This window comes from Acipenser ruthenus, chromosome 2, assembly GCF_902713425.1.
Source record: "Acipenser ruthenus chromosome 2, fAciRut3.2 maternal haplotype, whole genome shotgun sequence".
Lineage (NCBI taxonomy): Eukaryota > Metazoa > Chordata > Actinopteri > Acipenseriformes > Acipenseridae > Acipenser > Acipenser ruthenus.
Genome location: NC_081190.1, coordinates 112,491,717 through 112,504,677, shown reverse-complemented (window position 1 = coordinate 112,504,677; position 12,961 = coordinate 112,491,717). Strand labels below are relative to the sequence as shown.

The 12,961-nt window shown below is 35.8% G+C and overlaps 1 protein-coding gene across 1 annotated transcript in view; it reads right to left on the bottom strand.

Moving 5' to 3' along the window:
• The window catches only part of arap2 (ArfGAP with RhoGAP domain, ankyrin repeat and PH domain 2), a 130,989-nt gene that overhangs the window by 85,315 nt on the left and 32,713 nt on the right, over nt 1-12,961 (bottom strand). Inside the window, exons 8-10 of the mRNA XM_034013433.3 lie at nt 10,290-10,410; nt 6,584-6,762; nt 1,514-1,620 (exon numbers count right to left, since the gene is read on the bottom strand). Coding sequence (XP_033869324.3) covers nt 1,514-1,620; nt 6,584-6,762; nt 10,290-10,410 — 407 coding nt within the window. The remainder of the gene's footprint in view (nt 1-1,513; nt 1,621-6,583; nt 6,763-10,289; nt 10,411-12,961) is intronic.

Sequence of the window (12,961 nt, the reverse complement as noted above, 5' to 3'; positions counted from 1 at the left end):
CTGCTCCTCTCATACACCCATACCCAGAGCGCAGAGAGCTGCAGGCTTTTATGTAGGTGACCATCTCCCGATTTAGCAACAAATTAAATCACTTAATTAATTCGGGAGATGGCCACCTTCTGCACAAGGTTTTTAATTATTCCTGGCAGAGGACGAGTACCCACTCTCGTCTCTGCCAGAACACACTTTAAATAAAACAATAAACAAACCCTGTGGCGCTTCGCCGTCACAAATACATAATAAATAAATCATAACGATAATAATACTACAACAAAAATAATACTACAGAACCCTGAAGGACGGCACCTCGCTCGTCCTATATAACAAATACATAAATCAACAAAACAAATACAAAGTAACACAGGGGCGGAGGGGGAGACACCGTTCTAAAAATAAATAAATACATATACATTTTACAGGGCTCCTCGCCCTGTTACACCATGGAACAGGTGGATAAGCGAAAACTGACGCATACTGTAGCATATTCAGAACGTTTGTTTAAAAAACATTGGTTTGAATTTACCATCAAAATCTGATTAAACACAGTAGTGAGGATTGGTAAAATCAATATGTGGATTGGGACCAATTTCTACAGAAGACTGGGAAACTAATGTAAGACAGACTTCAATCTACAGTACGGTGCTGTACTTACAATTAGGGACAGGGCAAAAGTGCAGGAGAGCAAAAACTGAAGTGCCTTGAGGCACAGAATACACTGACAAAGTAGTGGCTTTAAAAGAGAAACAAAACAGTGCAGCTCAAAAACACAAACATCTCCAAAACGTGTTCACCCTGGCTCTGAACAGACATTAGATTAAACTTACAACTTAGACGCATGGCCCAGTTCTGTGACCATCTGGTGTTTCTGATCTGGGTCTTGCTCATGAAATGTTTTGGCACGCCAAAAAAGCCCTATGTGTAAATAAGGGGCAGGGCCAAGCCCTGCTGATAAATGTGTTGTATTGTCTGGTGTTTATTGGAAACGGGAGAATGTATTGGTATGATTTAAAATGTATTGTTTATGTTTATTTAAACGGGTTGAAGCCCCATCCCACTAAACTTGTGCAGAATGTGGCCGTCTCTGAATTGATTCATTGGTTGTTAATTCGGAGATAGCCACATGTATGCAAACATGTCTGTTTGTGTGTTTGGTGTGGGGGTTCAAGAAGGAGGAATGAGAGCGGGTGTTCGAGAGAAAACAAAAGTAAAAGTAAAACAAAGTAAAAATAATCATTGCTGATCATGCTGGAAAGACCAGTACGGTACTTGGTTTTGGTGGAGGTATTTGTGTTCGTGACAGTTTTGTTCAAACTTTTTATTTTTGCTCTCTAAGCGTTGTTTATTTTTGTTCAAACCTTCCTGGTCTGGGGACGTATACACAAAGCAGTCCTGTCACACACCTCTAAAAGGACCAAACTGACCAAACTGTTCAGTCTCCTGTGATTTGCATGTTATAATAATTAACTTTTCCAAAGGCCACAATTACAAAAGAAATGTATTCAACTATACTTACCAAAAGTTTCTGAAAGGTGTATTTAGCTCAAAACATTTGCGTTCAAGATCGTTCACTGTAGTAACATCCAGTCCAATGACAGTGATGGCAAGTCCAGATTTAAAATCCTGAAATAATATAAAACATAATGATAGAGCTCAATAAAGCACCTAGTTGTACTGTGTCCAAATATTATCCTGGGTATCTAATCAGCACTCAGGGCTGCTCCCGAGTCCAGGACTAATCAGGCAAGGTTTAACTCGAGTCCAGTGCAATCAGTTGTGCCTTGTTCACATACACACAGGAACTATGATTCATTGCCAGTCAGTGATAGACTCCATCATTCAGTTAGAAAAGGAAAGCTCAAGAACAAACTAAAAGCTCAAGAACAAACTAAAAGCACCTTGTTTTCAATCATTAACAATGGATTAACTTTGTTAACAACTAATACATAACTCAGGAGGTTAATTTGAGAGCACCGTAGTTGTTTTTTTGCTAATTTAACATTAGCAGGTTTTTTTTTATTTTAGTTTTACAAATAAAAATAAGGGTGCACATTTAGCGCAGAGGTAAATGCTGTGTGAATATGGCCCCATAGCCAATCATTAAATCATGTGATGCACTTGGAACGATTAGGATACTTCCTTAAAACCCTTGTTCTGTTGAGAAACCGTACAGACCTGACAATAGATTTGACAAAAAAGCAGAAATCTAACAGAAACAAGGCATCATTCAAATAGGCTTTAGTATTCACCACAGCAGACCAGACAAGATCAAATCTTTGACATGCTTTAACAACTCAATACTCCATGAGTTTTGGAGCTGCTATTAAAATGTCTCATCACTAGAGCCAGTCCAAATCTGCAGATAACAGAATTCCTCGGATATCGTGGGATTCGCAGGCTCCTGCAGAATTCACAGTCTTCTACAGATTTGCCATATTCTGCAACTGCATATATATTTTTAAAGATGTGCTTTTTTATCTTATAAAGAAGACTATGCATCGGGAAGGCTCGCCTTTTAAGTATAGAGTCAAATATGTTCTTGCTATTAGTTACACAACTGCTATTTTACACCGCTGTTCTCCCTTCTGAATAACCATTTCAATGTTTAAATCAATATATTGCATACAAGTATATCAATATACAATACCGTCATACAAATTATGTGAACCTATACAATTTCTTAAACCGACAACTATATATATATTTTTTTGGTATGGTGTTGCTGGAGATGATAGTTGCTTTTAGCCACAACAGATGTTAACTGCTGTGTAAATGGTGGTGTTAAGATTGCCACTCCCCTAAGGAAGCTCATCTGCAGCTATACACTAACCACTGTGGGAAATCCAACTGGCAATACTATGTGCTGTATAAGCATTCTGAAATCTCCCAACAGATGTACCTTTGAAATGCAGCAAATTGTATTTAGCTCGTGCCAGTGCAGGAGTAATGCTGACTTGATTTACAACAATATGGAGTACAGTAAATTGAAGTATGTTTTAAGCGTCTTTGCCTTTGACAGAAATATCTGACAGCTGTTTCCATTTCTGAGAAGGTCAAATGACTATCATTGTGTTATATTATTAATCTGCTAGGCACTAACCACTGGGCCCCTCATGTCTCCCTACACCCCCTCTTGCCCTCTCCACTCCTCTACTGGCCACCTGGTCATGCCTTCCCTCCACTCTCCATCCTCCCATGCCCGCTCCTTCTCTTCCCTAGCCCCTCAGTAGTGGAACCAGCTATCGGAGAACCAGGACTGCTCCGTCTCTCACTGCCTTCTGCTGCCTCCTCAAGACCCCCCTGTTTAGATTGCACTTGTAGATCTCCTGATCTACCCTTCCTTCTATGCACTGGACTTGCCTGACCTACACACCATGTTACTGGATCCTCTGGTAATGCACTATCCTTGCACTATTGCACTACTAGCATGTCATTGGAGATTGACCTTGTAATCCTTACTTGTTGCATCCTAGTTCATATTGTATTCTAGTAGTATTATTTACACTTACTGTAAACTATACTGTATTCAAATATTAATCTTGCATTGCACTGCCCTTTAACACCTGTAAGTCGCCTTGGATAAAGGGGTCTGCCAAATAAATAAATAATAATAACAATAATAATGCTGTGTGTAACAATCTGTTATTCACAAGTCATTTCGTGGTGCTACACCATGATCATTACTACTGTAATGATACTACTACTTGCTCTTAATTGTATAAATACTTGTACTGTGATTCTTGAAATGTATTTTTGTTTACGACTGTAGGTCGCCCCGGAAAAGGGCGTCTGCTGAGAAATAAATAATAATAATAATGCTGTATAATAATAGTTAAAGTGCTAATGTTTTATTGTTTAAAACGCAATGCTCCAGCAACCAGTGTAAAGGCCATTTAAATGGTTCTACGCTATAATTTTTTGCTCATAATTGCACTCCAAATTAGTTATATTCATGCATAATACATTCAAGAGAAGCATTGTTTTCATTTCTAGCACATATATATATTAAATGTACTATAATTAGGGCTTCTGATTTTTGGTTTTAACCGATAAAACACCCCCGATACAAAATAAATGAAATCAGTGGATAGCCAATAAACACCTGAAAACACAGTAAAAACTGTGGAAATGGTTAATCTATTCACGTTGACGTTACCCTTTTCACATTTAAAAAAATAAAACCTACTACAAAAATAATAATAAATACATTTCCCTGTGCTGCTGGGCAGTGTTCCGCCTTCCTGACTTGTATCTATCATTGATTAGTTCTGAATACTTTAAACCCGCCCCAACTACTGAGTGACAGCACATTCCTACATTTCTATTGGAGACTCCGCTTGTGAGATTTAAAACGAGATTACAATCAGGATGGAGGCTTGTTTGTGGGATTTAAAGCTGTATTACAGTTAAGATACAAAGGATTTAAAACAGAATTGTGGTGAAATGTACAAAATTGCCTACACACAAAAACACGCAGAAGAATGTGCCCGTGACCATAGGGGTTTCGTTGTGGAAGACAGCAAAGGAAAGAAGGCACAACTTAAGTGTGCAAGTGCTGTCGAGTTACTATACATATTTTGACACACACACAAAAAAAACCTCAAGCTTTTTGGAAAGTAACCAAAAACACTAATTTCATACAGTATATCAAAAACGAAAGCTCAGAAAAAAAAGATTTACATAAAACTCGAAAATAGCTAAAAATAAGCACCGAAAAATACAATTAATAAAACCTGAAAAACAGAAGCCCTAACTATAATTTGTAGAAATAAAGCACTATTAATAACAATGGTGAATCAACATCTTTTTAGTAATTTTGTGATTTTGTACCATCATCCTTAACTCTGTGGTACTGTGATTACATTGTGATTATTATTATATCATTTGGTTTGTGTGTGTTTGTTAATTTCGTGGAATCATACAGCTACTTTTACCAAAGAGCACTCTTGATTGCCAAGAATGTGTCTATTAATATTAGCAAGATTTAGCACAATGCGATAAATCAATCTAATGATTACATTTGGATTTTGGCTGGAGAAATAAATACATTTGTTTGTGCAATTATTTTTAATAGAAACTTCTTGAGAAGGTGCACCTCTGAGATCTTGAAAGCACAGCAATGATTGCACAGTGCCTGTCTTTAATGATCAACATCCCTCTTGGTGACCAATTACGGGTAAGTGCTAATCATCGACTGCACTGTATCTGGCTTGCTGGTATTTTCTATAGCAAGCTGCCCTGCAATCATCTTTAGAGTAACTGCTAATTGTACAGTATACAGCATCATTGCTCTCATACAATATTAAGGCAAAAAATATCTTTGGTGTAGGCATGCATTACTAAGATAAAAGCAAAGATGAAAAGGCACTTGTTTGGAGATTCTGTTGGTGCTGTTGGTATTTTCTATTCACATTTTTCCACTTTTTAGATTTGTATTGTTTCTTATTTTTCCATCTTGATTATTATGTTGGGAATATGTAACAGGGAATGTGTAAACACATCAATTACACTGTATAAATACAGTACATATATCTTCCCATAAGTGATAGTTCAACTCCTAGCAAAACAGAAAACAATCACTTGTATGTTGAATCATAGATCAAACACAGCGAGGGAAGCAATGAGTGTTATGCTATGAAATATGATTTAAGTTAGTGAATTACTGGCTGTACTGTAGATGTCACATGTTGGGGGTCTGTAGGAACATAGAACTCAAATCCCCAAACAACAAGAATGAAGACGACTTACTGTAGCAAAACAACAGTAAGCAAGTTTATCTGAGATTTCTACTACAGGGAGTTATAAAAATGACACTTTGAACTAAGCTGTTGTCAGTGGAATATGCATGGACTAAGCTAGTATTTAATTGAACACAGTGGGTACATCAACTTGCAATGTTATCAAATGCTGCTTGCAATGTATGTTTTAGAAAACGTCCTAAGTCCTGAAGTTACATTTCCCTTTTCCCATTTGACTTTTTCACAGTTCTTGTGAGTACAAGACAACTATACTGCACCAAAAACCTGCAACGAACATTACTGATTGAGAATATCTATCTGTGCAACACTGGTTTTAATATTACATTTAAATGCTCTCTATATTAAATCTTACAAACACATACTAATGTTTTACTTGCATCCTACAAGAGAATTCAAATATATGTAATAATGTAATAATAATTGTACTGCTTTTTAAATACAAAAATACATATTTTAATCACTTTCTTTCTATCTCACTACCTGAAATAAAAATCACCAGCTAACGTTATTAAAACAACACTGCACTCCAGAGCTTACAATATGGTACTACAACAACAGACAACAAAACTATATAACAACTGGATCAAGATCTGCATGAATATAGAGTATTGTTGTAGACTATGGTACATACAGTACAGTAGATTCAAATTACATTCCCTATTGCCTTAACTTTGTATGTCTGCAATCACTCGAACTGACAGCAGACATCAAAAAGATGAACTTCCTGTTTAATAGGTTATTTATATAGGGCTGTCACCAAGACTGTGTGATGCCTCCACTGAAATGAAGCAATTAAAAATAGGTATTTTTTTTTTTTTTAAACTTACCTGTTCATTTTTACAAAGTCTAACTTTAGTTCCAACCAGGACCATAAAGATTTTTCCTTTGTGCCCCCTTAGTTCCAGATATCCACACCTGTCAAAGGTACGTTTGAAACTCCCTTGAGAAATTCTGGACCGAGTTCTCAAAGCAATCAAAAGTGTATTTATCCAGTCATGTCTGTCACCTAAAAAAATGTAACAAGGTGAAAAAGATCACAAAGTTATTAGAATTTAAAAGGACATGTTGTACAAACACAATACATATGCTTTTATGATAGGCGGTATATCCTGTAAGGCCTCAAATCTTTAAAAATCAATAAAGGGAGTTTATTGTACTGTATATACAAACCGATACACCAAAAGCATAATTGTCATCTAGCGTGCAGCTACTTAAACACAAAATTTATTTTTTAAGTATTAGTTAATCAAAACAGACTTAGAAAAAATACAACAACAGCAACAACTCATGAGTTAAAACTTTGTAGACAGGACGGCAAATTGTGTTGAAAAAACTGTACGTTAAAGTTAAATGAATCAGTATTCAGGCGAGTGCATAAATAATGAACACCCACTAGCTCCTAAAGTGAATAAAATAAGACTATTTCAATGCAGCCTTTTTCATCTAACACAAACAAACAAACAAACAAACAAAATGGGCCTTACAAAATCCCCCTTTATGCTGGGGTGCCTCACCCAGATCATCATCCATAACTGAAAATCATTCAGTACATTTATGAATACTAAAATAAACCATCTTCTGAGAGGAAAACAAGCTTGCAAGAAAAACGTGTGATTTAATCAGGTTAAAGAGAATTTAAGTTACAAGGTTCTGTCAGACTAAAATTAGGTTTCCTGTATTAAAAACCTAATCTCCATGGTACCAGTAATTAGCAGCTGTACATCTATTACAGTGCATCTGCTGTATGAACCACAATGAGTACTGCATCTATCTGTTGGATTTTCCACAGACACAAACTCGCTTCATATAAATATGATGTTTACGGAATATTTACATTTTAAAACAGTAATGCACAGTACAGCTGGGCAGCAGTGTGGAGTAGTGGTTAGGGCTCTGGACTCTTGACCGGAGGGTTGTGGGTTCAATTCCCAGTGGGGGACACTGCTGTTGTACCCTTGAGCAAGGTACTTTCCCTAGATTGCTCCAGTAAAAACCCAACTGTATAAATGGGTAATTGTATGTAAAAATAATGTGATATCTGTATAATGTGAAATAATGTATAATGTGATATCTTGTACAATTGTAAGTCGCCCTGGATAAGGGCGTCTGCTAAGAAATAAATAATAATAATAATAATAATAATAATAGCTATGACTCGATACCTTGAGTAGGGCTATTGGTTTTCCATTATGAGGAATATCAAATCTTGTTTTTCAAAAATGACCAATTCCATTTTTTCCCCACTTTTTATCAATGTATTGATAACTAAACATGGCATTTGAACATAAATATAATGTTGATAGTTAAACTAAGTAAATGAATACATAAATATTGCCACAATTGTCTTTTTTTTTTTTTTTAAATTAAAGCCAAGATTTTCTATCACACTTGTTGCTGTAATACTAAGTAAAGCTCTTGAAGACGCGTCAAACATGGATCACTTGGCTCATTGCTGGCATTAAAATGAGCAGGAAAACATAATTATATTACAACAGTTCAGAAAAATGATGTCCAGCACTGTTGTGAGAATCATACAGTCTTCCACTGACACTGTAGTTCAGTCTACAAATACAGGTGTTTTGAAAAGACCCTTTTAGCTTATTGCTGGCATTACAATAAAAAAAAAATGAAAGAGTTCAGTGACAGTCCAGCAGTATCATGTAAGAGCAATCCTATGCAGAGTACTCCTCAAATTAAGTTTAGTGTTTTACTGGCATTACAATACCCAGAATAAAATATGAAACACTGATAAATAAAAAGCATGTTGACAGACTCGTTGCTACACAGGTTCACGGCTCTGTATCACCCGATTATAATTAAAATGGCGCCTTTTAAATGCATAATGAATCATCCCAATTGTTTCTTTGCTAATTCTGCCTTATTTGCTAAATTTAACAAAAGGTGCGTCTCCAGACCGAATGTCTTTATGAAACAAACGGTGTGTAGTGCAGTGACTACATCCTTTAACCAGTGAAGCGGTTAATATCCTTTAAAGAATGTATAGCTCGTTTCTTCAGCAGATAATCAAATTTAATTACTAAACGGTCATGGTTTATGATCTTTAATGGTATCGACTCATGCATGACAGCAAAATGTGCAGAATAGTATCCTTATATAGGTACTCAGAACCTTTTTTAGCTCCTGTCTTTTGCTGAAACATTGCATTTTTCTTTTCTTTGTTGGTGCAGCCGTCATGTTGAGTTTCAGCAGAGACAGTGAGTGAAGTCACGTGAAGAATGAACTAAACTTGGCAGGGTGTAGTGCAAATAAATAAATAAATAAATAAACACACATAGCAAAATTCCATTCCCAAAATGCCCAATTCTGCGATCGCAGAACATCAGTAGCCCTACTTGTGAGTGCTGTCGTAACAATCTCTATATGCAGTTATCTACCTGCACAAGTGCATACATTGTTCTGTGGAGCAGCCCCCCCTCCCCCCTCCCCCCTCCATTCCAATCATAGTGACTTTTGAACTTGAGAAACTGAACTTGTAAGAGATAGGCTTCTATAACCTTGTGTTTTTACCATGTCGTCAAAAGGGTTACAGAGGCCACCAATATAGTAAATATGGTCATTCCAATAGTTTTGTATAACCTGTAAGAGACCAGTGATATGCAATTGTAACTTTGTGTCTCACCACTCATTGAAATCTGCATAAGGTCTGCATTCTCAAGTGCTCACTTCCTCATTAAATAAATAAATAATACAATAAAAGAAAATCTCTGTGGTCCTTAAAAAAATCAAGTGACTGATTAGCTGGATCGGTTATGCTTCCAAAGTAAATTCAAAACTGCAGGGTTTAAGTAACCCAACAGTGGCTGTGTTTTGTGAAACTGCATTATAAATGAAACCAGACATAGAATTCTAGAATACAGTTGTGTACCATATATCTCGCTGCATCTAGTATCTCAAACCAACACATTATTTTAACAATACATGTCTACAATGTGGCAGCTTCATTTGGTAAAAGATAAAGTCAAGCTTGAGGAGTTTATAAATATGAAGTCTGTATCTCAAATGATTTGTGTTTGCTTTATAATAAACTGCAGATGCATACATACACAATTATTTATCTGCCACCAGTCAAGTTGATCCATTGTTACTGCTGTATTTATTATTTTTTTTTAACAACAGCTGTATTTTGACAGCAAAAAAAAAGTAGTTCCAATAATAAACATTTTTACTAACATTCTGTAAAAGATTAGCTATTTAGGATAGCCATAACAGAAAAAAATGAGAAACTGTTTTTGAAGGAAACCTTATGCTACTGGTAACACTACATAAGCAAAATTGAAAACTGAATTATTTAATTAAAATCAGTCCAAATTCTAGGAACAGTCAGCATAAATTTCCAAAAGTGTAAAACCACAAGCTCAAAACTTGAAACGCATCAAAGCATCCAACACAACATGCCTATTTAGCTGCAAGTCGAAAAGATCAGATGCAAATAAGCTGATTTAATGCTGGCTTGCTCTACAGGCACAGTAGGGAATAAGTAAATAATGCCTTTAAGAAATAGATTTTGCTTACCTTCTTTTTCAACCCGGAAAACAAAGGTCCTGTGGGATGTTACAACTTCAAACTTGCTATCTCCCAAAGGTCGAACCGTGTTTATTGCAGAAAGTGGAATTAGTCCTTTGGAATACATTTCCTGCAAAACCAAAAGCCAGAATAAAAATACAAAATTTGTGTAGTAATATTAAATCTAAAGAGACACATTCATATGTGTGCGTTTGTCCAAATTAAAGCTACATGATTTTTAGTTAGTGTACTGATTAGTTGTATTAGACAAAGAAAGTACATTCTGCCCTGTGCTACAGTGGAACATAAAATCTACTCCAATGGTAGAGCTGCAATCAGTTGTGACATACAGCACAGAAAGTGATAAATTACCAGGAAGCAGCCATTGAATTGTTTTAATTCTTGTATACTGCATCTCAAATTAAAGTAAACAATGTTGGTAATCATAACAAGTGGTAAAAACTTTGATTTTAAAGCCATTTATTTAACTACAGCTATGAACAAATGTCTTGCAGCACTATAGAATTAACTTGCTTTATAGAGTTGAATGAAACCTGATGAATAATGTTACGTTAACATATTTAATTACATACCATTTTTGTAGTTTTCCATATTAATTAACACGAAAACTGACAAAAATAGAAAAAGGTGACATTTCAAAATCTAACATGAAATACTGTACTACTATTACGGCTTCCGGTAGACTAGATATATATTGTTATTATTCTTATTTTTAAATTATGTCTCAAACGTAAAATTCTAGGGGATGCAAAAATGCTGGTTATAGCTGTACAACAAAACAATAAACATCTTACCCCAAAATAAAAATAAGCTCCTGTAGCCAAGGAACAAGGTATTAATAACCCTGACTAGACAAAATCTATTATTAAATGAAATGAGGAACACACTTGTTGGGTTTCAATTATATATAGACTACAGCTTGGAACATCGCTTTCCAGTAATCACTGGGGGTGAAGGAAGGCGTCTTTTTACAATAAGGCAGCTGTATCTGTATGTATTGTAATGTGCAACAAATTATGTATTGGCTTAGTAACCATATTAAATGACACAGCCTATTAAATAATTTGAGAATGCAACGGTCATATTACAAAGAATAATTAAACAACTTAGCATAGTAAAGGTAATTTTATTTCCCCAGAGTAGTAAAATGCACTAGACATATGACCATGTACATATTTACTGAAATACACACAAAAAAAAACAGGGTTGGTTAACAACCAGTGGTGCAACCAGCACCCTAATTTCATATTCATTTACCATACAGAGGTTTATCAACGATAATCGATGCACTGACGTTTTATTTTTCAAAATAAAGAACAAAAATGTTTTTATTAAACAGAAGGTCCAGTAACTAAAAACGTTAATATCATAACCCTGGTTCCCTGAAATAGAATATTAACCATTAAAAAATGGGTGTTTCCCTTTAACCCTTTGCGGTCCATTGTCGGACCTGGTCCGACATTGCAATTATTCCTATCAGGTCCATTGTCGGACCCTGTCCGACATCATTATAGAAACGCAAAAAACAGGTTTTAGTCATTTTTTCTCCGGAAAAAGCCGAGAAAACCATTCAATGGCCGAGTGGGAACGACAGGAGCCGAGACAAGTCGAAAAAAAAACCCAAAAAAAAACAAATGGCGTATCTCATGAATAGTCATACATGGCCCTGGTATCAGATAACGGGGAGGTCATAAGTAAACAAGCTGGCTGATAGTGCGTCAGCGCACAGAGAACACAGACATTTGCAGAGCTTTTTTGAGATGTTATAGTAATAAAATAATGACTTGGATCGCATTATTGAGGAGTTTGGCGATAAAACGAGTGATCAGGAGATGATTGATCGGTATGTACGACTATTATTATTATTATTATTATTATTATTATTATTATTAATTATTTCTTACATAGGTGAAAGCTATAGCGAACGAAAGGGTGGGGCGGGGCTGGAGATGCCTAGTGAGTGCTTTGTTGTTATGCAGGGCCTTTTAAACCTGTTTGACTGTGGAAAAAAATACTTTTAAACAGCGCGTCTAAAATGAACTGCGCGTGTGAAAATAAATTAGACCTGGCGTGCCTGACACGCACTTAATAAATGGACTGCAAAGGACACCCGAAAATTATATTATATTTATATTTTTATATATATATATATATATATATATATATATATATATATATATATATATATATATATATATATAAAATGTATTTTCTAAACTCATGTGGAGTAGAATATTGCACAGCCGACTGAGTGCTAAGGATCCCAGGAAGGACGGCACTTGAGCCGCAGGCTTCCTGCGGGGCAATAGGCCGCGGCGGGACTTTATCAGCACTCGGCTGAAAACACAAGAAAAGATAGAAATAAACAATTTTACTCCAGTGCTTCAATATATTAATTTAACATTTAAAAGCAAAGCTTTTTTTTTTCTTTTTAACACTCTCTCAAGTATTCAGACTTAGCTGAAAAGGAAAATGGCTGTCAGTGTGCGCAGCTCCTTTATGCTCTCGGGGGCGAAGCAGCAGCCATCTCACAATGCAGTGACGAGAAGTCTTTGGTACAAAAGGTTTCAGGTTCGGGTGTCTTAAACGGGAAACACCCATTTTGTAATGGTTAATATTCCCTACTTGAACGGGAACACTGTTGTGCATAACAGTTCAAC